Below are 20,384 nucleotides of genomic sequence, written 5' to 3'. Positions count from 1 at the left end.
TCATGTCGATCCGAGAGAGTAAGTTTTTTTTTTTTTTTTTTACCAAAGTCGGCTCCTCCTCGTTCTCCCAGTTTTTCCGCGACAGTTTGCTCTTCGAAGAGAATCCACTACAGCCGTTGGCTGTTCGCCGTTTGCCGTTTGCCGTTTGCCGTTTGCCGTTCATCGGACGTTGACGGTCAACGACCGGAAAGTCCGTGCTCCTCATGTAGCTGCTGCTATAAAAGCGTCTTCGAAGAATCCGAGAGATCGAGACATCGAGACATCGATGATGGACGCCAACGGGTATTCGTCGACCTGCAAACCCACAAACGTTTAACCAACTTCTTTTCTTTTTCTCATCTTTCTCAAATAAATTCAAGGTTAATTGAATTTCGATTTATCCCTACTTATTTCATATTAGATTATTTATATTATAGACAAGTCTAGTTTCGAAATAAAAATGTGTCATCTAGTGATATTTAATGATTAATAACACAATCAAATTTTTATAATGATACCATCTATACTTGCAGGAGGTAAACTTTCAAAGGAATTTAAATAGCATGAAAATCGAAGGTTTCGAGAGCGATGAAGGTAAAAACTCATCTCCTTTCTCTCATCTTCAGCAAATCCCTGAAAAAACTCAACTATATAATCGAAGACGAGGATATAATTTCAAGTCGCCAATTATCATCGAGTCTCGAAGCAGGTAGAGAACGTTTAAAATAGCAAAAACCCAAAGTGGGTTCTTGCCGCTTCGAATTGGCTTCGTTTCGTCGACAATTTTTTTTGTTTTTTTCTTATTTCTATCCTCATCATATTCTTATTGTATATTTTCTTTTTTATTTTTACTGCTCCTTCTCCTTCTCCTTCTCCTTCTCCTATTCCTACTCCTACTCCGTATCCGGAAAAATGGAGAGAACAAAAATTCAAAGTTTACCGTTACGTTCACCCAAGTCGTACCATAATTACGGATCCGTCTTTCTTAACACTAGCAGTTTACACAGCAGCAGCCACGACTCGAGTCGCTCATTGGAATCTGCCTACTCGTTCACCCTACTCTTATTTATAGTCTCGATACTGGACACCGCTTTTAAAGTCGATCTAGGACAGCCCTAGAACGTAAAAAAGCAGACAACCTAGGATACCCAGGATACCCAGGTAGCTCCGGTTAATGGCTTTACTAACGCTTCAAACGTACAATTCAAGATTTTCATATTTTGGATGAAGTCATTTGAAAAATCTTAAAGTCGTCGCGATAACGCCCATGGAACTTTTTGTAATTTTTAGAAATTCTCTCAGCTCACGATTATATACGCTCCAGCTTGCAACTCCAGCTTGCAACTCCAACTTGCAACTCCAACTTGCGGTTAGGTATTAACATTTAATGAGGTATACAAATTACAGCGTGGCATTTATTAAAACGATGTAACTTCATTCCACTTTGCGAGTAAAGTCAATTAAGTTACTGTTCATTATTGTAGGAAATCCCAGATATATGCGGAATATTTCTAGGAACATTATCGATATAACGTTAAACCTGTTTATGCGTTTTCTTTAGCGAAGATCATTTAGTAAAATAAAGGTATATTCGATGCACTAAATTCTCTTAAATTACTAGGTAAATAAGTCAAAGGTAATTACATTCATAATTAAACGAATTAAAATGAATATACATTTTTGAATATACGACAGTATCCTACAATATCACTTTTTTATCGATATTAGAAATATTTCTCGTAGACCATCCGACTAATCTAGTCAACAACAAAGTGTCTTTACTTATTCTTACAATTAGTAATAAGTATAGAGAGGATAATAAACAGGTTTTCTTTTTTTTTTCTTTTCCCTACCCATGAAATAACCTATTTAACAAATTGTGATTAATGTTAGGCAGTTTTCAAAGCTAATTTATAATTTGATTTTTTGTTGTTCTATCCTTCGTTAATAATATTAACGAAATAAAGTATAAAAGTTCCTTGAAGATACTCCTAGCGAGGGGATTATTGTAAAAGTTCTTCACCATCCACCTCCACCGGCGCTTGCTTGAGCACTGGCTTGTGCGTATGCAATGCCACCTCCACCTCCACCTCTTCCACCGCCACCACCACCGCGTCTAAAATACAATAAATGGTTTGGTATTATAATTAAAACTAGAGAAAATAATAGAGAAAATAATAGAGAAAATAATAAAGAAAACGTGACATACGTACCCTTGGCACGGATCGCACACCGGTTGAGGATGATACTGTTGAGGCGGAGGATGGTATTGTTGAGGCGGAGGATGGTACTGCGGTTGTTGTTGAATTGCAACGGGTACCACGTATACTGGTATAACGCCAATTTGTCCTAAGAATAGAACGATAACAAATGAAATGTTCATATTTTTAGATATTTGAATTAGCAGCAATACTTTTAGATGTCATTATAACATATACTCTACAAACATCTAACAAACATCTAATAAAGCTTCGTGTTTTGCCGTGCGACTAATTTCTACTTACTCATAACTATAGTGCGCTATAATAGACAATTGTTATGAGTAAAGTTACCTCCGTATGGATCGTAATACTGATAACTACCTCCTCCTCCTCCACCGCCTTTTCCACCTCCACCACCTCTACCTCCACCACCATGGCACTTATGGCAAGCCATTCTTCTCGCTCTATATTTCTTCGATTTGGATAGTTTTTCCGACGCCGTAGATTCCAACATCTCCTTGATGTCGTCTACATCTTTGTCAGGTACTTCTGTCTTCAGTACACTCGTTTCACCACTCTCCTCGATTTTATCGATTTTCAATCCACGTTCCTCCATGTACTTTGCCATTTTGTCGAGATCGACAGGTTCCTCGTCTTCTCCTTCCTCTACCAATAGGAATAACGTTGCCAAAGGACCTGGAATATAAATGATCTTTGTGTATCAATCGCTATTCTATACTATCAATGTTTACGAAACTATCATTGAAAATAATTTACCTATGATATCGGGCATTTTTCGTACGAGATTATTATCGAGCATTTCTTCCGAACTTTCGCCAGAATGATTTCTAACTGCGTAAAGATTTATAATAAACAAGGTGACATTTTTTCCGTTATCATCTTCTCCTTCTATAGGAGGCACAAGGTCCAATACCAAAGTTGAGTTTTCCTCATTGGTATCGGTAGAGATTTCTGTAGAAAAATCAATTCATTATATACATAATATAATTAAATTCATTAATTAGAAATAATTAAGATCTGTAGAATAAACTCACTTGATTCATCGGATGCAGGTAATCCAGAAACTATTGCAACAGCCAACAAGAGAAAGGTAAGAAGGTTAGAAATAATAAGAGTAGCCATCTTAGGATTATCAGAAATCCGAAGATGCACTGCAACGATATCTTTTGATGTTGCCGCTTTTATAGGCATCGATCCTTGCACGACAAAGATCTACACGAGGTATTATATAATTGAATACGTGAGTTGTTATGAGAAGATAGTCCACCACTCCATCCTACTTTGTTATTTTTCCATTCGACCATTCGACCATTCGACCATTCGCATTTTCGCATTTTACGGTTTGGATTTTCCACCAAATGTCATGATCTAAAAATATGATCTAAAAATATGATCTAAATAGTCCTTCCTACAAAGCCCGCAAAAATGATTTCTTACTGATCATAATATTCATCATTTCTCTCTTATTAGAGTCTAAGGCGTCAAATTATTATTTTTCTTTCTTTTTGTCTTTTTTTTTTTGTTTTTTTTTTCAATCAACCGCAAGGATATTATAAGGAAAGAATAAAATTGCAATTACGCGTTTATCTATATGTATGAATGTATATGTACATAAATCTATGGGTGTATAGTCAATTATTAGTAATGATATAATACACAAGATCTTGTAGAAAAAATAAAATTAAAAATCCAATCTTATTGTATTGTTTTCAACTCGAATATACAATATCGATTTATAATAATGATTTGAGTTGGTTTTTATATCTTTTATAATTATATATTGAATATTGAAAAAAGACTACATTTTGTTGACACGGATTTATATCATAAAGTTTGGAGTGTTCATTGTCTTTTTGAGAAAAGAAGAAAAAGATCGATTCTGTACTATCGAAGCGATAAATAATTTACGTTGGTAATTCGAAAATGAATTAAATGACTTCCGGGAATATGCATTAAGATTAAATAACGATACGTACAAAAGTATTTACGTACGTACGATGTGCTCTTCCTTCGGCATCATCTTTCGCCGTTATTCGATAACGAGTTGCATTGTTATCATCGGCATCTTATTTTTCTTCGTCACACAGAATAGACGTCATCTCTCATGAAATTTCTCAAGAGGAGAACTCTCCCTTAATTGCGTGCTTGAGACTTTAAACGATCATCGTCGTTCGAATCTCATCATTGTCAGTGGATGGAAAAAGAATAATTCCTGATAGTATATAATCAAATGTATGCGCATAATAATTTATTAAATATATTTCTAGAGGATGAATATAAATAAAAGTTATATAATTAAATAAAATATTTAAATAGCAGGAGATAAAAAATCAAAGCGAATTGATTACTCATTGTTCAATATTAACGTCTCAGACGGGTTTTTCCAAGTGCAACTCGAACGAGCGCATTGCATTAACGTAAATAAGATAAGTAAGCATTTTTTATTCGCGATCGCTGCTCATTTATTTCCACGTTGCACGGAGAAAAAAAGGGAGAAGAGAACATTGCATACATTTTTAAAGATAGTTCCATGGTTCGATGGTGCATCTATGGCGCATCTAAGGTGCATCTATGGTGCATTGAACATCGACCTCTCATCTCGGCCTTGACCTTACAACGGTTAAACGACGACGACGACGACGACGACGACGACGACGACTTGTACGGGCTTCCCTCTCTTTCCTTCCGTTTATTTTAAACGAGTCTTACAAGGCATTAACCACGTAACAAATTTGCAATTCGTCCCATGAATTTCGTTACAATGAGATTTAACTTGTAAAGCGTGCTGAGATGAGAACTGAGCATCTATTAAGACAATTTATGGAGTAAATAATAACATAAATAATATCTTTTATATTTCACATCGAGATTCGTGATATTTACAAACCTATTATCAGGTTTTTAATCGTTCTAATAAATGTTCTCTTTTATTTCACTCATATTTTCAATAATATAAATAAGAACGCGCGACGCATGTGCATCATCATTTGTGTTCGCGGTGAAAGGAAGAATCGAGGAGAAAATGTCGCAAGAAAGAAAGGCAGCATCCCTTACGTAATCCTTATCTGATAATAAGGATATCATTTTGGTAATAGCGTAGCATAAATAACGACATTGGAAAAATACTGCAAAATACTGCAAAATACTGCAAAATACGGCAAAATACGGCAAAATAAATATGTTATGAATCGTCCTGTAGATCGAGGAACAGTACGTCCCCTTGTTTTCAAGAGCAAGGAGACCGAGTCTGCAGGCGGCGAATAAGGCTTGCTTGCTTGCTTGCTTGCTTGCTTGCTTGCTTGCGTATGGATGCAGTTAAATGCGTTTCATAGCCAGGATGCCTTGCATTTTCGCGATCTCTCTTCTTCGACGATTATATACTTTTTTTCTACTCTCTTGTTGCACCTATCTCTTCTTTCTCACCGATGATTATCTTAACGATGTAGCTATATTTAGATTAAACATTGTAGAGCATATCTCGAAAGCATTATCCATGCTACCGGATAATGTATGCAACCTAAAATAAAGACAGATTTCATCTTTTCCTTTCGCTTTTAACGTCTTATTCCTTTCCTTTTGACTTTTTTTAATCCCTTCAATTCAAGTTAATTAGATCTTTTCCCAAGACAATTATACGCACTATTAATATCTATCTAATTTCATGCTTAAATCTTTTCTCTTGTGCATATTGTAATTCGTTGTTGTTTTTTGTCTTTTTGTTTCTTGTTGTTTCTTCTAATAAAAATTCATGTTACATAAATAATCTGCAAGGACCCTAAATCATCTTTACGTAGAGCTTAATAATTACATTTCTTCGAAATCGTTTGCGCAATCCTCTTACTTGGAAAAAAGTGTGAGATCATTGGCCATTTCCTATATGCGAACTCGCTTGAGATTTGAAAGCAATGCCGCGATGACAGTAACGATCGCCAAGAAGAGGGACGTTAATCCTGCTTATCCTTGACCATTGCTGTTCAGGTCAGACGGAAGAATAATAATCCTTCGTAGGATTATCATTAATTTTTTGTTCACATTTCCTTCTCGTCGATTCGTCCAATCGTCGATTGGTTGGTCGTTGATCGTTTACAAATCTGACATATATGCATGCTATCTATCGAGAGTGGGTTACTACCTCCTACTCGTAGAGCACACGTCGACGCGACGGTCGAGATCGTTAACGGGGTTACTTAATGGCTACGAGTATGTAAGCTATAAAAGTCATCGAGTCAATAATTCAAAGCATAGAACGCGACTATGAGAAAAGGGTTTAACTCTTCCTCTTTTAAATATTTTCTTTTTTTTGTTCCATTGCATCAATTAAATTCATTCAAATGAATTACTTTATATAGAGTTATTTCTTTTTTATTCTAGACCATACGAATAATGAATTCCATAGTATGTAATAATTGATCGGGGATTTTCAGAATCCGTACTGGCTTGTTATTAGTTAGTCACTCGCACTTCCCCCTATCAAAATATCGCAAATTATCGAAAGAAAAATTCATGGATACTGATTACTGCGAGTGTAGCGATCACGTTTCCTGCAATTAACTTTTTATTTTTCAGTCAATCGTTTGTTGCACGTACAAACGTGCACTATACACGTATGACGTTTTTAACGTTCCGATAATAATTATAGATTGTCTAATAATACTAATAATAAACCATTTGTATTTCTCGTTGCAACATAATAACTTGGCATGTCCCTTGTTTATTATAATTATTAATATTATTATTACTATAGTACTAGTAAATGGTTTCGAATTTTTTTCTAATTTTATATATTCGGTAGTACTTTGAGAGGACTAGTAAAAGTTTTCATAATTATTTTTTCTTCTATTTTATCTTATGTTGGTAAAGATGTACGTACAGATGTTAAGGAGGAAATTTTTTGTACCATCATTTAATAGAAGCGCGAACGATATTATCTTTCGTTGGTTTTGTGGTGCATTTTGACCTTCACCTGTTTAAACGCCGGAACCTATTTGACGCATCTTGCAGTGACGTAAATGGGACAATCAATACAATTTCTCGATACTTTGATTCATAGAATATATAAATGCTATAATTGCAAACGCACTTGGTCATATTTTGAATGAAAGAGCGTTTACAACGCTACGATAAATAATAATCTGCATCCCTGTGCAAAGAGATTTATGAGAATATTATTAATTAATTCTTTGTATCTCTCAAGGTGGATCAATTTCTCGGAATGGCATCCTCGAATAAGGAGATAACGTTGAGAAGGAAATAATGAACAGATCGTTAATCATCTATCAAACTCTACGATCGTGAGTCAAATGAATGAATTATCACTAAAATATAGTGTCGGTAGATCAAAAGAAATAAAATTACGAAATATCTAACAAATCCGATACCGTATCTGCGATGTCCGATACAATACCTTCTACAAGATCCGTTTCTTCTTTTCGATGTTTGCCATTGAACGTTTGTTTGCTCCTGACAAATTCTCTTGGTATACTTTGAATATGAGTTTGTCTAGGAAATTTGACAAAGTCCATAGATAGTCCACCTTGATTCATGGAATTGACATTAGCAAAGTTGCCATCGTTTCGTCCATAAGGATTTCGATGAACCGAAGTAATCAATCCATGAGCATGAGCTGCGGAATTAGCAGAACCTCCGCTTGTTGACTGTCCTTGACCCTGCAACCACGAGTTAGGAATCGACGGATAGCCTTGAGCATACTCGTGCTTTGAATGTGGCCTCCACTGATGTCCTTGAAAGTTGCTTCCCCCGTTAGGATACCATTCGTTCGTTTCGAGTTGTGGTCTATTTTGTTGCCAGCGCGAATCGTAGCCACCTAACGTTAACGTTATCGGTCGTTTCGGTCCATTGCTGCTGCTGCTGCTGCTGCTGCTAGTGGCGGTGATTGGTGCTTCTTGTATAGTTAATGTTGGTCTGTTGGAGATTGGGTGACCTGTTGACAAGGTATCAAATTACTTATATCGAATTATGCTAATGACTCGCGTTATATTCAACAGGTTTATGCATAGATAATGATGAATATTTGAATATCGCACCAGGAAAATCATGATTAGGTCCGATGTTGGTCCAAATTGGTTTTCTTGAACCTTGAGGTTGTCCTAGTATCAAACCATCGGAGAGAACTTGCACGGAAGAACCAATCGATGCCTGCGAACCAGAACTTGCCTGGCCGTTTTGTGCGTTTGCTTGAGAGGAAGCACTTGTTTGACCAACGCTAAATGAATTAGCATTCGATGCAGAAATTCCTGCCGATCCTGCAGCGAACGACGAAGATTGACTAGCAGATAACGAAGATCTTAAAAAAACAATTAATCACACTTTATTTACTACTCTATTACTCTATTACCTTTTCATATAAAATATAAATAGTCGTAAAAATAGGAAGTCGCGAGTAAAATTCTTTTTACTCATACCCTGTATTCCCGAAGGAATTGGTTGCAACCTGAGAGAAACTAGAACTGTGAGATACACTGATACCCCCGAGGCTCGCTCCCAATTGCAAAGCCTCGCTATTGTCCTGGCCAGAGTTTATGTTGAAGCTTGCACTGAATGGAAGAAATCGTGCCTCAGCTCTTCCATTTATCGTCTCTACCTTTTTCCTGGTAACCTGCTCTGGTGTCAGTTCTGGTGGTGTGTTCCATCGTTTCTCGTGTTCATCGTTGAAGTGCACGCGATCGTCTGCGAGCATGAATGAAGAGGAAAACAAACAAAAGAGACTAGAGAAAAGAGAAAAGAGAAAAAAAAAGAGAAAAAGAGAAAGAAGAGAAGAAGAAGAAGAAGAAAACATTTCCTTCGTGACACGTAGAAAAGAGGAAATTGTTCGAAAGGGAATGAACACGCTAAACCTTTTATAACCTTCCATTTCTTTTTCTCGTCACGTCGAACACGTTGGAAAATGTAGTCTTTCTTTCTCTCTATTCGTTTTTTTCTTTTAACGAGAAGACAAGAAAACTCAGCGAATTTTCTATGCGGCCGTAATTGTATACTTTTTAATATACTTTTGAAAAATTCGACTAAATTTTAATAATTACAAAACAAAGTAATATTCCTACAAATTATAAACTATTCCCTTAGCCTGTCCTTGATTTTAAAATTTCACGACATATACAACTTCCACATGTTTCAAAAGTTATTATCTTACAAACTAATTTTCACATTTCAGATACATGTCACGATAAAATAGGAGAAAAAGAAACAATGCATGTCAACTGTCAAACGTCTAGATTTCAAGTACTCCATAGTAAGAGATAAAATATAATCGATACTTCAACGTTCCAATAATTCACACTGCATCACAATGGTGACTGAATTGTCACCATTTCACTTGAAATTTTCTATACTAATCCGAATCATAAATGTCTGTGTTGTGACACAGTTTGAATATTTGTAAGAGAACACTGTCACACATTTGGTCGCACGTTGGAAAATAAAAATAAAAATATTCGGTCATTTCGAGCGAAATAGTAAAAGGTTCCTTACCTGCTCTGGCGAGCACAACGACGGAAGAAAAAAATAAAAACTAAGTACTTAACGTACGAAGCCATGTCTAAAAACGTTCTGAGTTCTCCGTGACTCTGCTCTACCCTTTTTTAATGTATACGCATGACCTTAAAAGTCACATTTAAATTCTAGTCGTCTCTGTCCACGTAATATATCCTTTTCTTCTTAAGTGTTGTTCGTGGTCATCGAACGAACGGGCATCTCGATTTTCATCGAATTCATATATACCCAATGACATAATTTCATAAGTTCAATAGTATTCTGAGTAAAATAACTGTTTATTTCTCTCTCCCTCGTAAAAATAAAGGTCCATCGTTTCTTCGTCTTCTTAGTGTTTTTTTCGTCTTTCTTTTCTTATTATTTTTTAACGAGATGGATACGGAACGTCGTTTGAATACGATGTATGTGACGCTATAGTCAGCTATAATGGCCTTGTGGAATCCCACAAGATTGCTTCTGACTAGGCTCTGTCAAAGTGTACGAGACTTGTGCAATAATTGTACAGTTTCGATGATAGAATCGATAAAAACATATTCAGATATATAAACATACGCACATAATCTTAAGAGAATAGATAGAGTTAATTAAGTTGATACATAGAAAAACAGTACTCTCATTAATCGAAGAATTATACAAAATGATCGAATGTATATATGTATGTATAACTTATGTTTAATTCAAGAAACAAGTGATATAATACATCGATGATTTGCCTATACAAAAGTTCTTCTAAAGTAGATCAAGGTAGATTGAAAAGATTCTACACTTTTATATTGAATATATTTCGATAAAAATAAAACATAATTTGACATTATTTGACTTGAAATTATCTCTTTTGAAATTATATTAAAAACTTCCCGTTTGATTAGTCATAATTTCGAATGAATACGTGATAACATTGAAGAAATGCATACTCAAGAACATATTTTCTCGTGTTTTAATAAACATTGTGTATTAACATGGAATTTTTCATTGCTTCATTTTTTCTTCTTCTTTTTATTTTTATACCCAGAATTAAGATTACTATATATTACGTCAATGCATATTTTCAGATATTATAAATTGCGCGTATAACTTATTTTACGACTTATTATTTATTACAATTGGTACATTTTAATATATTTAAACAGTCGACTACTCTGTGGTTTCACTGACAACAGGTAAAGATGTACTTAAAATAATGTTGGGTGTAGAATTTTCTTGACTGATCGAATCGATCGATACAGCTTCGATTTCAGCGTTAGAATTTGCAGTAGTGCTCTCATTTTGTTCAATTGTTTCAGCTCGAGTTTCTAACGTTGTTGATGGAATTTCCGTTTCTGAAGAAAAATATGTACTAGAGATAATGTTGGGCGTAGAACTTTCTTGACTAATCGAATCGATCGATACTTGTGTGGTTTCAACATTAGAATTTACTGTAGTACTCTCATTTTGTTCAATTGTTTCAGCTCGAGTTTCTAACGTTGTTGATGGAATTTCCGTTTCTGAAGAAAAATATGTACTAGAGATAATGTTGGGCGTAGAACTTTCTTGACTAATCGAATCGATCGATACTTGTGTGGTTTCGATATTAGAATTTGCAGTAGTACTCTCATTTTGTTCAATTGTTTCAGCTCGAGTTTCTAACGTTGTTAATGGAATTTCCGTTTCTGAAGAAAAATATGTACTAGAGATAATGTTGGGCGTAGAACTTTCTTGACTAATCGAATCGATCGATACTTGTGTGGTTTCAACATTAGAATTTACTGTAGTACTCTCATTTTGTTCAATTGTTTCAGCTCGAGTTTCTAACGTTGTTGATGGAATTTCCGTTTCTGAAGAAAAATATGTACTAGAGATAATGTTGGGCGTAGAACTTTCTTGACTAATCGAATCGATCGATACTTGTGTGGTTTCGATATTAGAATTTGCAGTAGTACTCTCATTTTGTTCAATTGTTTCAGCTCGAGTTTCTAACGTTGTTGATGGAATTTCCGTTTCTGACGAAAAATATGTACTAGAGATAATGTTGGGCGTAGAACTTTCTTGACTATTCGAATCGATCGATACTTGTGTGGTTTTGATATTAGAATTTGCAGTAGTACTCTCATTTTGTTCAATTGTTTCAGCTCGAGTTTCTAATGTTGTTGATGGAATTTCCGTTTCTGACGGAAAAGATGTACTAGAAATAATATTGGGTGTAGAACTTTCTTGATTAATTGATTCGATCGATACTGTTTCGATTTCAGCGTTAGAATTTACAGTAGTGCTCTCATTTTGTTCGGTTGTTTGAGATTGAGTTTGTTGAGTTGTCTGGAAAGTGGACGTTTCTATGATAGGCGGACTAGTCAGGAACGTACTACTCGTAAAATTGTGAACTTTTACGTCTGTTCCTTCGTGAATTATAATAATATAAGTATACGGACTCTGTTGATTTTTATTTATTTCTTGTTCTTGCATTTGATCCTTCATGGCTGATATATCTGTATAGTAACATTAAGAATTATTTATCATATTGGTCACTTAAAATTAAATAGACTATTTGAAAAATCTTTAGTAATATGTTACTTTTCGTAAGATTTTTACTTAAATAATAGTTTCAATTAGATGATTCTGATCTCACCATTGGATAATTTCTTCAAAAGCGAAATCATTTCTTTCTGTGATTCCTCCAATCCTCCAAGCCTCTCATTTATATCAGGTATTTTCTCTGCATCACTGTCATCATCGTCCTCCTTATCATCGTCCTTGAAAATATCACCGATAGATGAAAGATCAGGAATGTTCCAAGAATTTGTAAAAGATGACCATAGTCTTGGGCGTTGCTCTAAGAACTGTACATCTCTCGTAATTCTATCCACTTTTTCTTCATTATTTACAGGAGTACCTGAATAAAGAAAAAAATATCATTAGAGCTCGTATCATTTTCACCAAAATATTTCACAAAAATCAATAACATATGTAATCAAAACTTAGAGTTGATTTATTAAATGATATTGCATTTGAATGAGTCACGAACAGTATATATATGCATTTTTCAATTCCTCATATTAAATTTCGCTTACGTCAAATTTGTCGTTATTCATATTTATGAAAGAAAATAATGTAATGAAATAAATTTAACGTTTCCTTAAATGTAAGACTTACATTTGATACCGTGCAAGAGTTGTAGGGCTGCCAGAATTAAAAATGCGATAGTCGACATGTTTATTATTATTATTATTATGTACTTTCTTTTCTTTTTCCTTTTCCTTTGAAGCTTTTCACGCGACGAATTTTCGAGCAATACTGAAGAATTGAAAATTGTCCTTTTGCTTTATATACGTTTCGAAAAAGCTAACATTAAAAGCGAAGAAAAAGCATTAACAACCTAATGAGTGTAACATTCCATTGGTATTTGTATTTTCCTGCCTTGTTTATCAAAGTTTCCTAAGAGGGTTTAAGATAAACGCGTGGAATTGTTTCCTTATTTTATAGCACTTAAAGTGTGCTTAACAAAAGAATCTCTTTTTATATTTCATTTGACAAGAAAAGAATTTGGTAATCTCACGCGTGGAATTTCTATTTTGAAAGATGAATCACGAAATTCTCTTTTCGATTATAATATGTTTATGAATTTTTAAGAATAAAACAATCTTGAAAGAATTAGAAATATTGTGCATCGAATTTATTAATACTTTCATTTCTTCGGGAATACTTTTGCTTACCTTGATAATGAAATTTATCAATCGATGTATCAAGGAAAATAGATATAAAAAAGAAAGAAGAACCGAATGAAAGAAATCGTTGTTCATGGTAATGAATTATTACGTACGAGGTAAACTACTTTCGCCAATGTGGGTATTTCCCAGTATTATAATGATCAATAGCGTCAGCCACGTTTCTATCAAAAACTAATAACTAACGACGACGCCGTTGTTGGATCTTCGATGATTCTTCGTACGTTTTACAAATGGAAATATTTCTAGATTTTAGAAATAAAAATATTTTCCAGATTTTTCGATTAAATCGAGGATGTTCAATTGACGCTCGACAACAAATTCGAACGTTCTAATCTAAACAAAACAATTCCTGATATGTAATATTATTTCACGTGCATTCGACATCTGTACACACACGGATAGATAAATATTGCAAGGATATCATTTACTTACGATGAATCGTACGCAGATAATTTCTTTCACGGCTTTCTCTTGCTGCAACATTTTCAGACCGATCAGAATATTATCACTCTTGTCTTATTTTTTCTTTGAATAATGACCCACCCAAATGACTAATATTTTAATGTTCATTATTTTCATGATTTAATGCTCTGATAATTTTGGATAAACCTTTATACATATGTAATTATATATATATATATATATATCTTTCCAGTCAGACAATTATTTTGTTCTACTTTCAGGAAGTAATTTATTTCATTATTTGTCTTCTTTATACCTTTGTCGCATAGAAAATGTGTACTACAAACTTAAAATCTCAATACAAATTTTCAAATGTATTTTAAATGTATTTTAAATGTATTTTTAAATTTACTTTTATAACATTGTTCGAAACGATAAAACCGAAAAAGATTCATTCATCGGTGAGTCTCCTGTGTGATATTTCAAACACTTAAATAACAACTTGACGTGATTTTCTTTGTCTTCATCCTATGATAACATTCCAACAATTAACTGCATAATATTCTTCGAATTGGAAACGTTGGCAGGTAGTAATTTGATAGGTGCTACCCATTAATCGATGAACCATAGATATTAAATTGAATTATTATTTAATTCTTTCTCTTGGCTATGTACTTTACCTACGTATGTTCGAGGGGTGCGAGAAACGTTATTTTTCGATTCTCAACGATCGATTATCAACGCGTAACAGGATATGCCAGACCGGTCACGATCCGGTTGCTTATAAATAATTACTCGTTTCTACTTTTGAAAATGAGAAAATCGTCTTATCTCTCTTTACGGTGTTTTTATTTATTTCCATATTTTTCTTCTCCTCTTAATAACAATAATAATAAGAATAATAATAATAAGAAGAAGAAGAAGAAGAAGAATAATAATATATTTTTTTGAATAAGACACAAAACAAAAATCATAGTTGAAATAATTTAATTGGATTATTTGAATAACTAGAAAGAACTTTGACCATCGATTAGCTTGGCCACACATTATCGTTCAGGGTTATCGACTATTTTGCTCAAACGATTAAAAAATTTGTCTACAAGGTTCGTCGGACGTACAAAAATGAATGGAGATTTTGGTCGATTACGATACTCGGTGGTATAGACCAAACAAGATCATTGCCAAGGTTTATACGATTAATATATATATATATATATATATAAATTACCTATACGTATATCATCAAAATTAAACGAAAAGATACAACTCGCATGTTTCAATGCATTTGCTGCTGCTTGATAACAACTTTTTATAGAGTATGTGTCTAAATATATATCGAAAGATTACATCATTCATTAAGACGAGTCAAAAAAGAATGAATTTTTTGTGAAATTCCAACGTTTCGCCCGTCGTACACACACTCGTAATAGCTCGAAGATGATGTTCCTACATGAGAAGACGAATTCTTCTTCTTTTTCTTCTTTTTCTTCTTCCACGTCGAAGTTTTCGCTAAGACAGGCTATCGCGCCTGAAAAAGATGCTTTCAGGAGGTAACGTTGTTGATACGAGCGAATGCTATATAAGATGATCGCCAACTCCAGCTGACTCAGTAGTCATTCTCTTGCAACACAACGTACGTCAGAATTTGTTAGTGGCAAAATTTTGGTTTGCGCGTTCTCCGCTTGTTATATCAACGATATATCAACGACAAAAGAGAGACCAATAAGAGCGAAACGTAATTAAATTCTATTCTTCTTTTTTTTCTCTTATTTATTATTTTGTGCATTTTTGTTGTTACTGTTATTTAAGGCACGTCGTAATTTGAACGATCTTTATTTGCGATGGATATCAGACTGTACGGTCTACTGCTCATTTTTGCAGTCGTTGGATCCAACGCCCATTTGAATTCCTTTGTCCGTGCTAGTAGAAATCGTAGAGGTGAGTACTAATTTGTTTTTTATTTCCTTTTTACAACAATATTAATTAATACGAAATAGAAAGAAGAAAAAATAATGTAACCATCGGTTCCAACGGTACGAGTTATGTTCATTTAGATTCGTGCACTAACACGTAAACGTATTCTTACTCGATCGTTGTTCTGTCATTTATGCTAACATTAACGGACAAAAGAGACTATAATGATTAAAAGAAAATTAATTGTATTTCTTTTTTGTTTTCTTTAACCTTTCTTGTATCATATTACTTCTATCTTTATGTTTTGTATAATATTATATATGCTCTATAAAATTTAGAAATTTGTCAATCGCTTCTATAACGTCGTCATGGGATAAAAAAGGGGAAATCATTTTTTAATCATTTTTAATCTACGAGATTAATAATAAAAAGAAACAAATTCGAAGCTATCTTACGTAAACGCAAATCGCCTTGTGTGTTTAAGACAAATTGCCGAGAACCGGGATTTCAAAGACTGTTGCAAGATAACCGAGACGTAAATTCGTTCGTCTGTGAAAATGTCTTGACAACTTCATTTATATAACACAAATCGTAAGAGCAAAGTTAGGAATAAAAAGTGAAAGAAAAGTAACCTATTCTTCTTAAACTTCGAAATTGTCGAGTAAAACCGATCGACAACGGATCGATCGATTTTATTGGATATTTTATTGTTCTTGTGTATTTAATTTAGTAGTCAACTAATTTTGTTAATTGTTTATCATGACGAATACTAACGTTGTGTATTTATGTTTTATATATATATATATATATATAACTGTATAGCCATAGGAATTAAACATAAGTGCAAATAAGATACGTATGTGTATGCATTTTATGTAGCGATGAATGAACTTTGAACATATGTCTAAAGTTTTGAATCAATTGGAATATTATTCGATAACCCAAAAATTCATGGAAATTTTGCAAACGTTTATACGCATTAGAAAATGTTAATTAATGTTGAATCCCTCACGTATATAGTATACGTATAACATAAATAATGATTTTCAATTGAAAATTATGGTTATTACAAAATTTTCTATGATTATAGCATATCGTAAAAAATATTAAAGTATATTTAAAAGAAGATTGTAAAAGTGATTTAACTGTTACATCTTATAAGACTTTCAAGAATTTCCGGTTTCGTCTAATGCGCAAAGTGATTCTAAACTCCGATTGCGAATCGTACTGGCAAAATAAACTATCATCTCTATGCATCTATGTATGTGTATCTATGTATGTGTATCTATGTATGTGTCTATAATCGCGATAATAGATAGTCATATCTGTCTATCGATATATGTATACATGTAATGGCAGTATAGTTCGCCGTAGTATCGTTGTTCGCATGTAATATGCATGTAATATGTATGTAAAACAACAAGTATCACGATCCACAGTGAAATAATCTACCGAGACGTTTCTGAACCATGACCTCGTTTCTGTTCCCTACCTTGACCCGGACAAAAACATCGATATTTTCCTTTCCCTCCGTTTTCTCTTTATGTTTTCTTATCGTTCTGCATCTCATCGCCATAATACCATCTCAAAACGAATCGTTTATTCTTCATTTTCATTTCATTTAAATGACAATGAATGTCTTTTTGCTTTTCAAACTTTCTCCAAGTATGCTACTCAAGTGAAAAATCATCGCAAAAAATCTGGTTAGACGTGTTTTATCGTACTTTCGTGACAAAATGACATTTTTCTTATTCCTTTCTCAGTTCGATAATGTTGAATCGGAAGTATTCCATAAATGTATAAATGCGCATTCAATAAAATCATATAAAGTTAATTTTTTTATTTTTTTTTTTACTCTTACTTTTATGTTGGTTAACATATTACTACGTTAAAATATCAAATGTGTTTTGTGTTTGTGGTCAAGAAAATGGAATGGTATCCTTGGACTAATAGCATGTATACGAGTAGGAAAAATGAAAATTCGAATATTATTAATCGGATAATTGTACGTGTATTATGTTTTTTTTATCGATCAAGATGTCGAAAGGAGTGTCGATAGTTACGGGCCGGAAGACTACGATTTAGTCAAGATAATTAAACGTGCGGCTGATTCCAAGGATACCGATGCTAAGACAACTACTGAGAGTAATGAGGATAATACTAGTCTTACCACCAAAAATCCTGGCACTCCGAGTCCTGGCACTACGAGTCCTGGCACTACGAGTCCTAGCACCACGAAAACTACTACACCAAAACCTAAATCGACCAAACCACCAAGTACCACCACCTCCAACGCAATCTCGTCTAAACCTACGACTAAATCAAATCCAACATCAACAGAAACGACTACGAATAAGCCTCAGTTGGGATCAAGATCGGCATTCGACACCAAAGATGATTCTACATCGAAGCCAACTAATCCAGATGAAAAAGGAGACAAAAAACCATCGGCCTTATCACCTCGAATGAAAGCAGATACGCCCGATAACAAAGACAAAAGTCCATCCTCACCGTCGTCAGGTTCTAATCCTAACGAATCAAGATTTAATCCGAGTTATTCGCAACCTGGTAGTTACCCATTCCCAGGATATAACTCTATACCTCCTTATGGTCCTAATTATGCATTTACCAGTACCAATCATGGTCCCGGGTCGGCGAGTGCATCCGCTAGCAGTTTCGCCAGCGCCGGTGCATCATCGTCGAGTAATCCAGACAATCCACTTTTCAATTCGCGCGGTGGATTTCCTTTTAATAATCCTTACTACAATCCCAATGGATATGGATCCGAAAATGTATGGCCGGCCACCAATGACGCTTCTCAAAATACTCCTGTGAAACCTAAAACAAATTCTCGTTCTTATTTCAATACGGAAGACAAGTCCGACAAGTTACCTTCGAATAATCCGACAACTGGAAATAATGCCAGTCCAGTTAATAATCCTAACTCCATACCATCCAGCGGCCCACAAAATTTCCCAAGTCGTACTTTCGGAGGTCCATACAGTCCCAATTTCGATTATCCTCCCGCGAATGGGGTTCAGGGACCTAATTATGCCTGGACTAATTCTGGACCCGGATACGCTGGAGCAGCTGCAGGTGCTTCCTATAGTTCTGGATCATCACCATCGTTTAATAGTCGTGGCGGGTTCCCCGATAATAGTGCTGGAACCGCATTTCCGGATAATTCAGGATACTCTCCTGGTGCCGTAGGTAGGAATATGACTGTCTGATCTAATGGCAAATAAATTGTATTGAAAACCTTTGTAGTAATTGGAACCGAATGTTATTACAGTAGAAATGATATGAAAATTAATTTCAAATTAAAAAAAAAAAAACGAAAAAATCAATTTAATCATTGTCGTTGAAAAATAATGTCAATGCTTATCTATTATTAACGTAGGTAATCATGAAATCTGTTTGGAAAGACAGATCATTAAAACTTGTAATAATACGGAAAAATACGAATTCCCAGCTTATCTAAAACCACGATTCGTTGATAAATGATCGCGTAGAATGTTAATGAATGTAAAGCGATATGTTGAAAACCTTTGAACCTTGAATACCTTGTCATCAAATGACAAGGAAATATCCACCAAATGTCTAACTTACTTTTATTTCTCGTCCATTTTCGACAACGAACATTTTTAAGGGGTTAAAAAAATAACTTCGAATAGAATTCAATAGCAAATTTTTCCTAAATGAATTTGAACGACGTTCTATAGGTACTGGTTACCAACCTGGATTTAACCCTGGATTTGGCTCTGATTTTGACAACGGCTTCTCATTCCACCAACGCATGATGGAAGATCATTTCAGGCGCATTCAAGCACAATTCGAAGCTCAACAACGAGCGTAAGTTTTTCGTCGAGTGTTTCCCATACTGATTTACACATAAATAATATATTTTGTGTTTAAATATATAAATATTATTTTGTTTTTTAAACATACAGGTTATTCGACGCAAATAACGGAATAGGAGGAGGAGGTGGTCCTGGTTATGGTTTTGGTTCTTCTGATCCAGGAATTCAATCCGCTATTTCAAGTATTAGTGTCGGACCTGGAGGTGGTTACCAGGCCGGTCAGATAAGTCCCGTAAGTTTGTCATTTAACAATCTAATTATCTTACAGCTACATATTGTTTTGTTATCTAATCATTTATATCTAATTGCTGAGATCATAAATCAATTGTTAATTCTTATAAAAATATTAATAAATATTTATAATTTGTAAACGTCAATGATATAGGTTGCACCAGGAGTAGAATCTCGATTTGCTGACCCATTACCAGCACCGTCAGGAGGACCAATTGGTGTCTTTGCTAGTTCCCGATCTTCCAGTGTTACAGATGATTCTGGAAGGACTATTGCTCATAAATCAGCAACCACTGGATTAAATGACAATGGAAAGATTACTTTCCGTACTGTCGAAGATTAATAATGTTATTTAATGTAATAATATTCAATTATGTGCTATATTATTATAGAAATATGTATACATATATTTCTATATGCATTTAATTTGTATATCTACTCGTTTATAACCGTATGTAATATGCAGATGTAAAAGTTCAATTAAACTAATGTTCGCATCGAGCGTAAAGCGAGATGTTTATTTCTCAGGGTAATTAATACATATTGCAAGTTCCACTTTTCTAAAT

General features: G+C 34.2%; 4 protein-coding genes across 6 annotated transcripts; 1 reads left to right on the top strand and 3 right to left on the bottom strand.

Moving 5' to 3' along the window:
- Positions 1-1,374: 1,374 nt before the first annotated feature.
- Positions 1,375-3,470, bottom strand: LOC107072821 (uncharacterized). Of its 3 annotated transcripts, none has more exons than XM_015333067.2 (5): positions 3,236-3,470; positions 2,958-3,152; positions 2,532-2,876; positions 2,193-2,328; positions 1,375-2,095 (listed from the first exon to the last, which is right to left on the bottom strand). In XM_015333067.2, the coding sequence occupies exons 1-5, from the start codon at positions 3,390-3,392 to the stop codon at positions 1,999-2,001; spliced, it is 930 nt and encodes a 309-aa protein (XP_015188553.2). In that variant the 5' UTR covers positions 3,393-3,470; the 3' UTR covers positions 1,375-1,998. The 3 variants fall into 3 exon arrangements, with proteins under 3 accessions (XP_015188553.2, XP_089032572.1, XP_015188554.2); XM_089176446.1 differs by having other exon boundaries at positions 2,559-2,876; positions 3,236-3,467; XM_015333068.2 differs by having other exon boundaries at positions 2,562-2,876; positions 3,236-3,460.
- Positions 3,471-4,434: 964 nt separating this feature from the next.
- On the bottom strand, positions 4,435-8,898 carry LOC107072820 (uncharacterized). Its single transcript, XM_015333066.2, has 3 exons — positions 8,624-8,898; positions 8,246-8,505; positions 4,435-8,142 (listed from the first exon to the last, which is right to left on the bottom strand). Exons 1-3 carry the CDS (start codon positions 8,896-8,898, stop codon positions 7,553-7,555), a joined length of 1,125 nt encoding a protein of 374 aa, XP_015188552.2. The 3' UTR covers positions 4,435-7,552.
- A 1,735-nt stretch (positions 8,899-10,633) lies between these two features.
- On the bottom strand, positions 10,634-15,248 carry LOC107072817 (uncharacterized). The gene is made up of 3 exons (XM_089176442.1): positions 12,837-15,248; positions 12,313-12,576; positions 10,634-12,172 (listed from the first exon to the last, which is right to left on the bottom strand). The coding sequence occupies exons 1-3, from the start codon at positions 12,892-12,894 to the stop codon at positions 10,845-10,847; spliced, it is 1,650 nt and encodes a 549-aa protein (XP_089032568.1). The 5' UTR covers positions 12,895-15,248; the 3' UTR covers positions 10,634-10,844.
- Positions 15,249-15,394: 146 nt separating this feature from the next.
- Positions 15,395-20,320, top strand: LOC107072815 (uncharacterized). The gene is made up of 6 exons (XM_015333062.2): positions 15,395-15,548; positions 15,623-15,751; positions 17,765-18,937; positions 19,450-19,579; positions 19,678-19,819; positions 19,973-20,320. The coding sequence occupies exons 2-6, from the start codon at positions 15,655-15,657 to the stop codon at positions 20,159-20,161; spliced, it is 1,731 nt and encodes a 576-aa protein (XP_015188548.2). The 5' UTR covers positions 15,395-15,548; positions 15,623-15,654; the 3' UTR covers positions 20,162-20,320.
- The last annotated feature ends 64 nt before the right edge of the window (positions 20,321-20,384 follow it).

The sequence above is a fragment of the Polistes dominula genome, unplaced genomic scaffold (genome assembly GCF_049000335.1).
Source record: "Polistes dominula isolate Pdom_NZ unplaced genomic scaffold, Pdom_raw_medaka contig_25, whole genome shotgun sequence".
Taxonomy (NCBI): Eukaryota; Metazoa; Arthropoda; class Insecta; order Hymenoptera; family Vespidae; genus Polistes; species Polistes dominula.
The sequence above is the reverse complement of the archived record's forward strand: the minus strand, read 5'-3'. Positions and strand labels throughout refer to the sequence as shown.

Excerpts from the sequence above, each read along its gene's own strand:
- LOC107072820 (XM_015333066.2), bottom strand. The coding sequence starts at position 8,898 with ATGCTCGCAGACGATCGCGTGCACTTCAACGATGAACACGAGAAACGA. Across the intron at positions 8,506-8,623 it reads AATTCCTTCGGGAATACAGG|ATCTTCGTTATCTGCTAGTC; the intron begins GTATGAGTAAAA and ends TGTTTTTTTAAG. Across the intron at positions 8,143-8,245 it reads ACCTAATCATGATTTTCCTG|GTCACCCAATCTCCAACAGA; the intron begins GTGCGATATTCA and ends CCTTGTCAACAG.
- LOC107072815 (XM_015333062.2), top strand. The coding sequence starts at position 15,655 with ATGGATATCAGACTGTACGGTCTACTGCTCATTTTTGCAGTCGTTGGA. Across the intron at positions 18,938-19,449 it reads ATACTCTCCTGGTGCCGTAG|GTACTGGTTACCAACCTGGA; the intron begins GTAGGAATATGA and ends GACGTTCTATAG. Across the intron at positions 19,580-19,677 it reads TTCGAAGCTCAACAACGAGC|GTTATTCGACGCAAATAACG; the intron begins GTAAGTTTTTCG and ends TTAAACATACAG.
- LOC107072817 (XM_089176442.1), bottom strand. The coding sequence starts at position 12,894 with ATGTCGACTATCGCATTTTTAATTCTGGCAGCCCTACAACTCTTGCAC. Across the intron at positions 12,577-12,836 it reads ACTCTTGCACGGTATCAAAT|GTACTCCTGTAAATAATGAA; the intron begins GTAAGTCTTACA and ends TTCTTTATTCAG. Across the intron at positions 12,173-12,312 it reads TTTGAAGAAATTATCCAATG|ATATATCAGCCATGAAGGAT; the intron begins GTGAGATCAGAA and ends GTTACTATACAG.
- LOC107072821 (XM_015333067.2), bottom strand. The coding sequence starts at position 3,392 with ATGCCTATAAAAGCGGCAACATCAAAAGATATCGTTGCAGTGCATCTT. Across the intron at positions 3,153-3,235 it reads ACCTGCATCCGATGAATCAA|AAATCTCTACCGATACCAAT; the intron begins GTGAGTTTATTC and ends ATTTTTCTACAG. Across the intron at positions 2,877-2,957 it reads AAAAATGCCCGATATCATAG|GTCCTTTGGCAACGTTATTC; the intron begins GTAAATTATTTT and ends TTTATATTCCAG.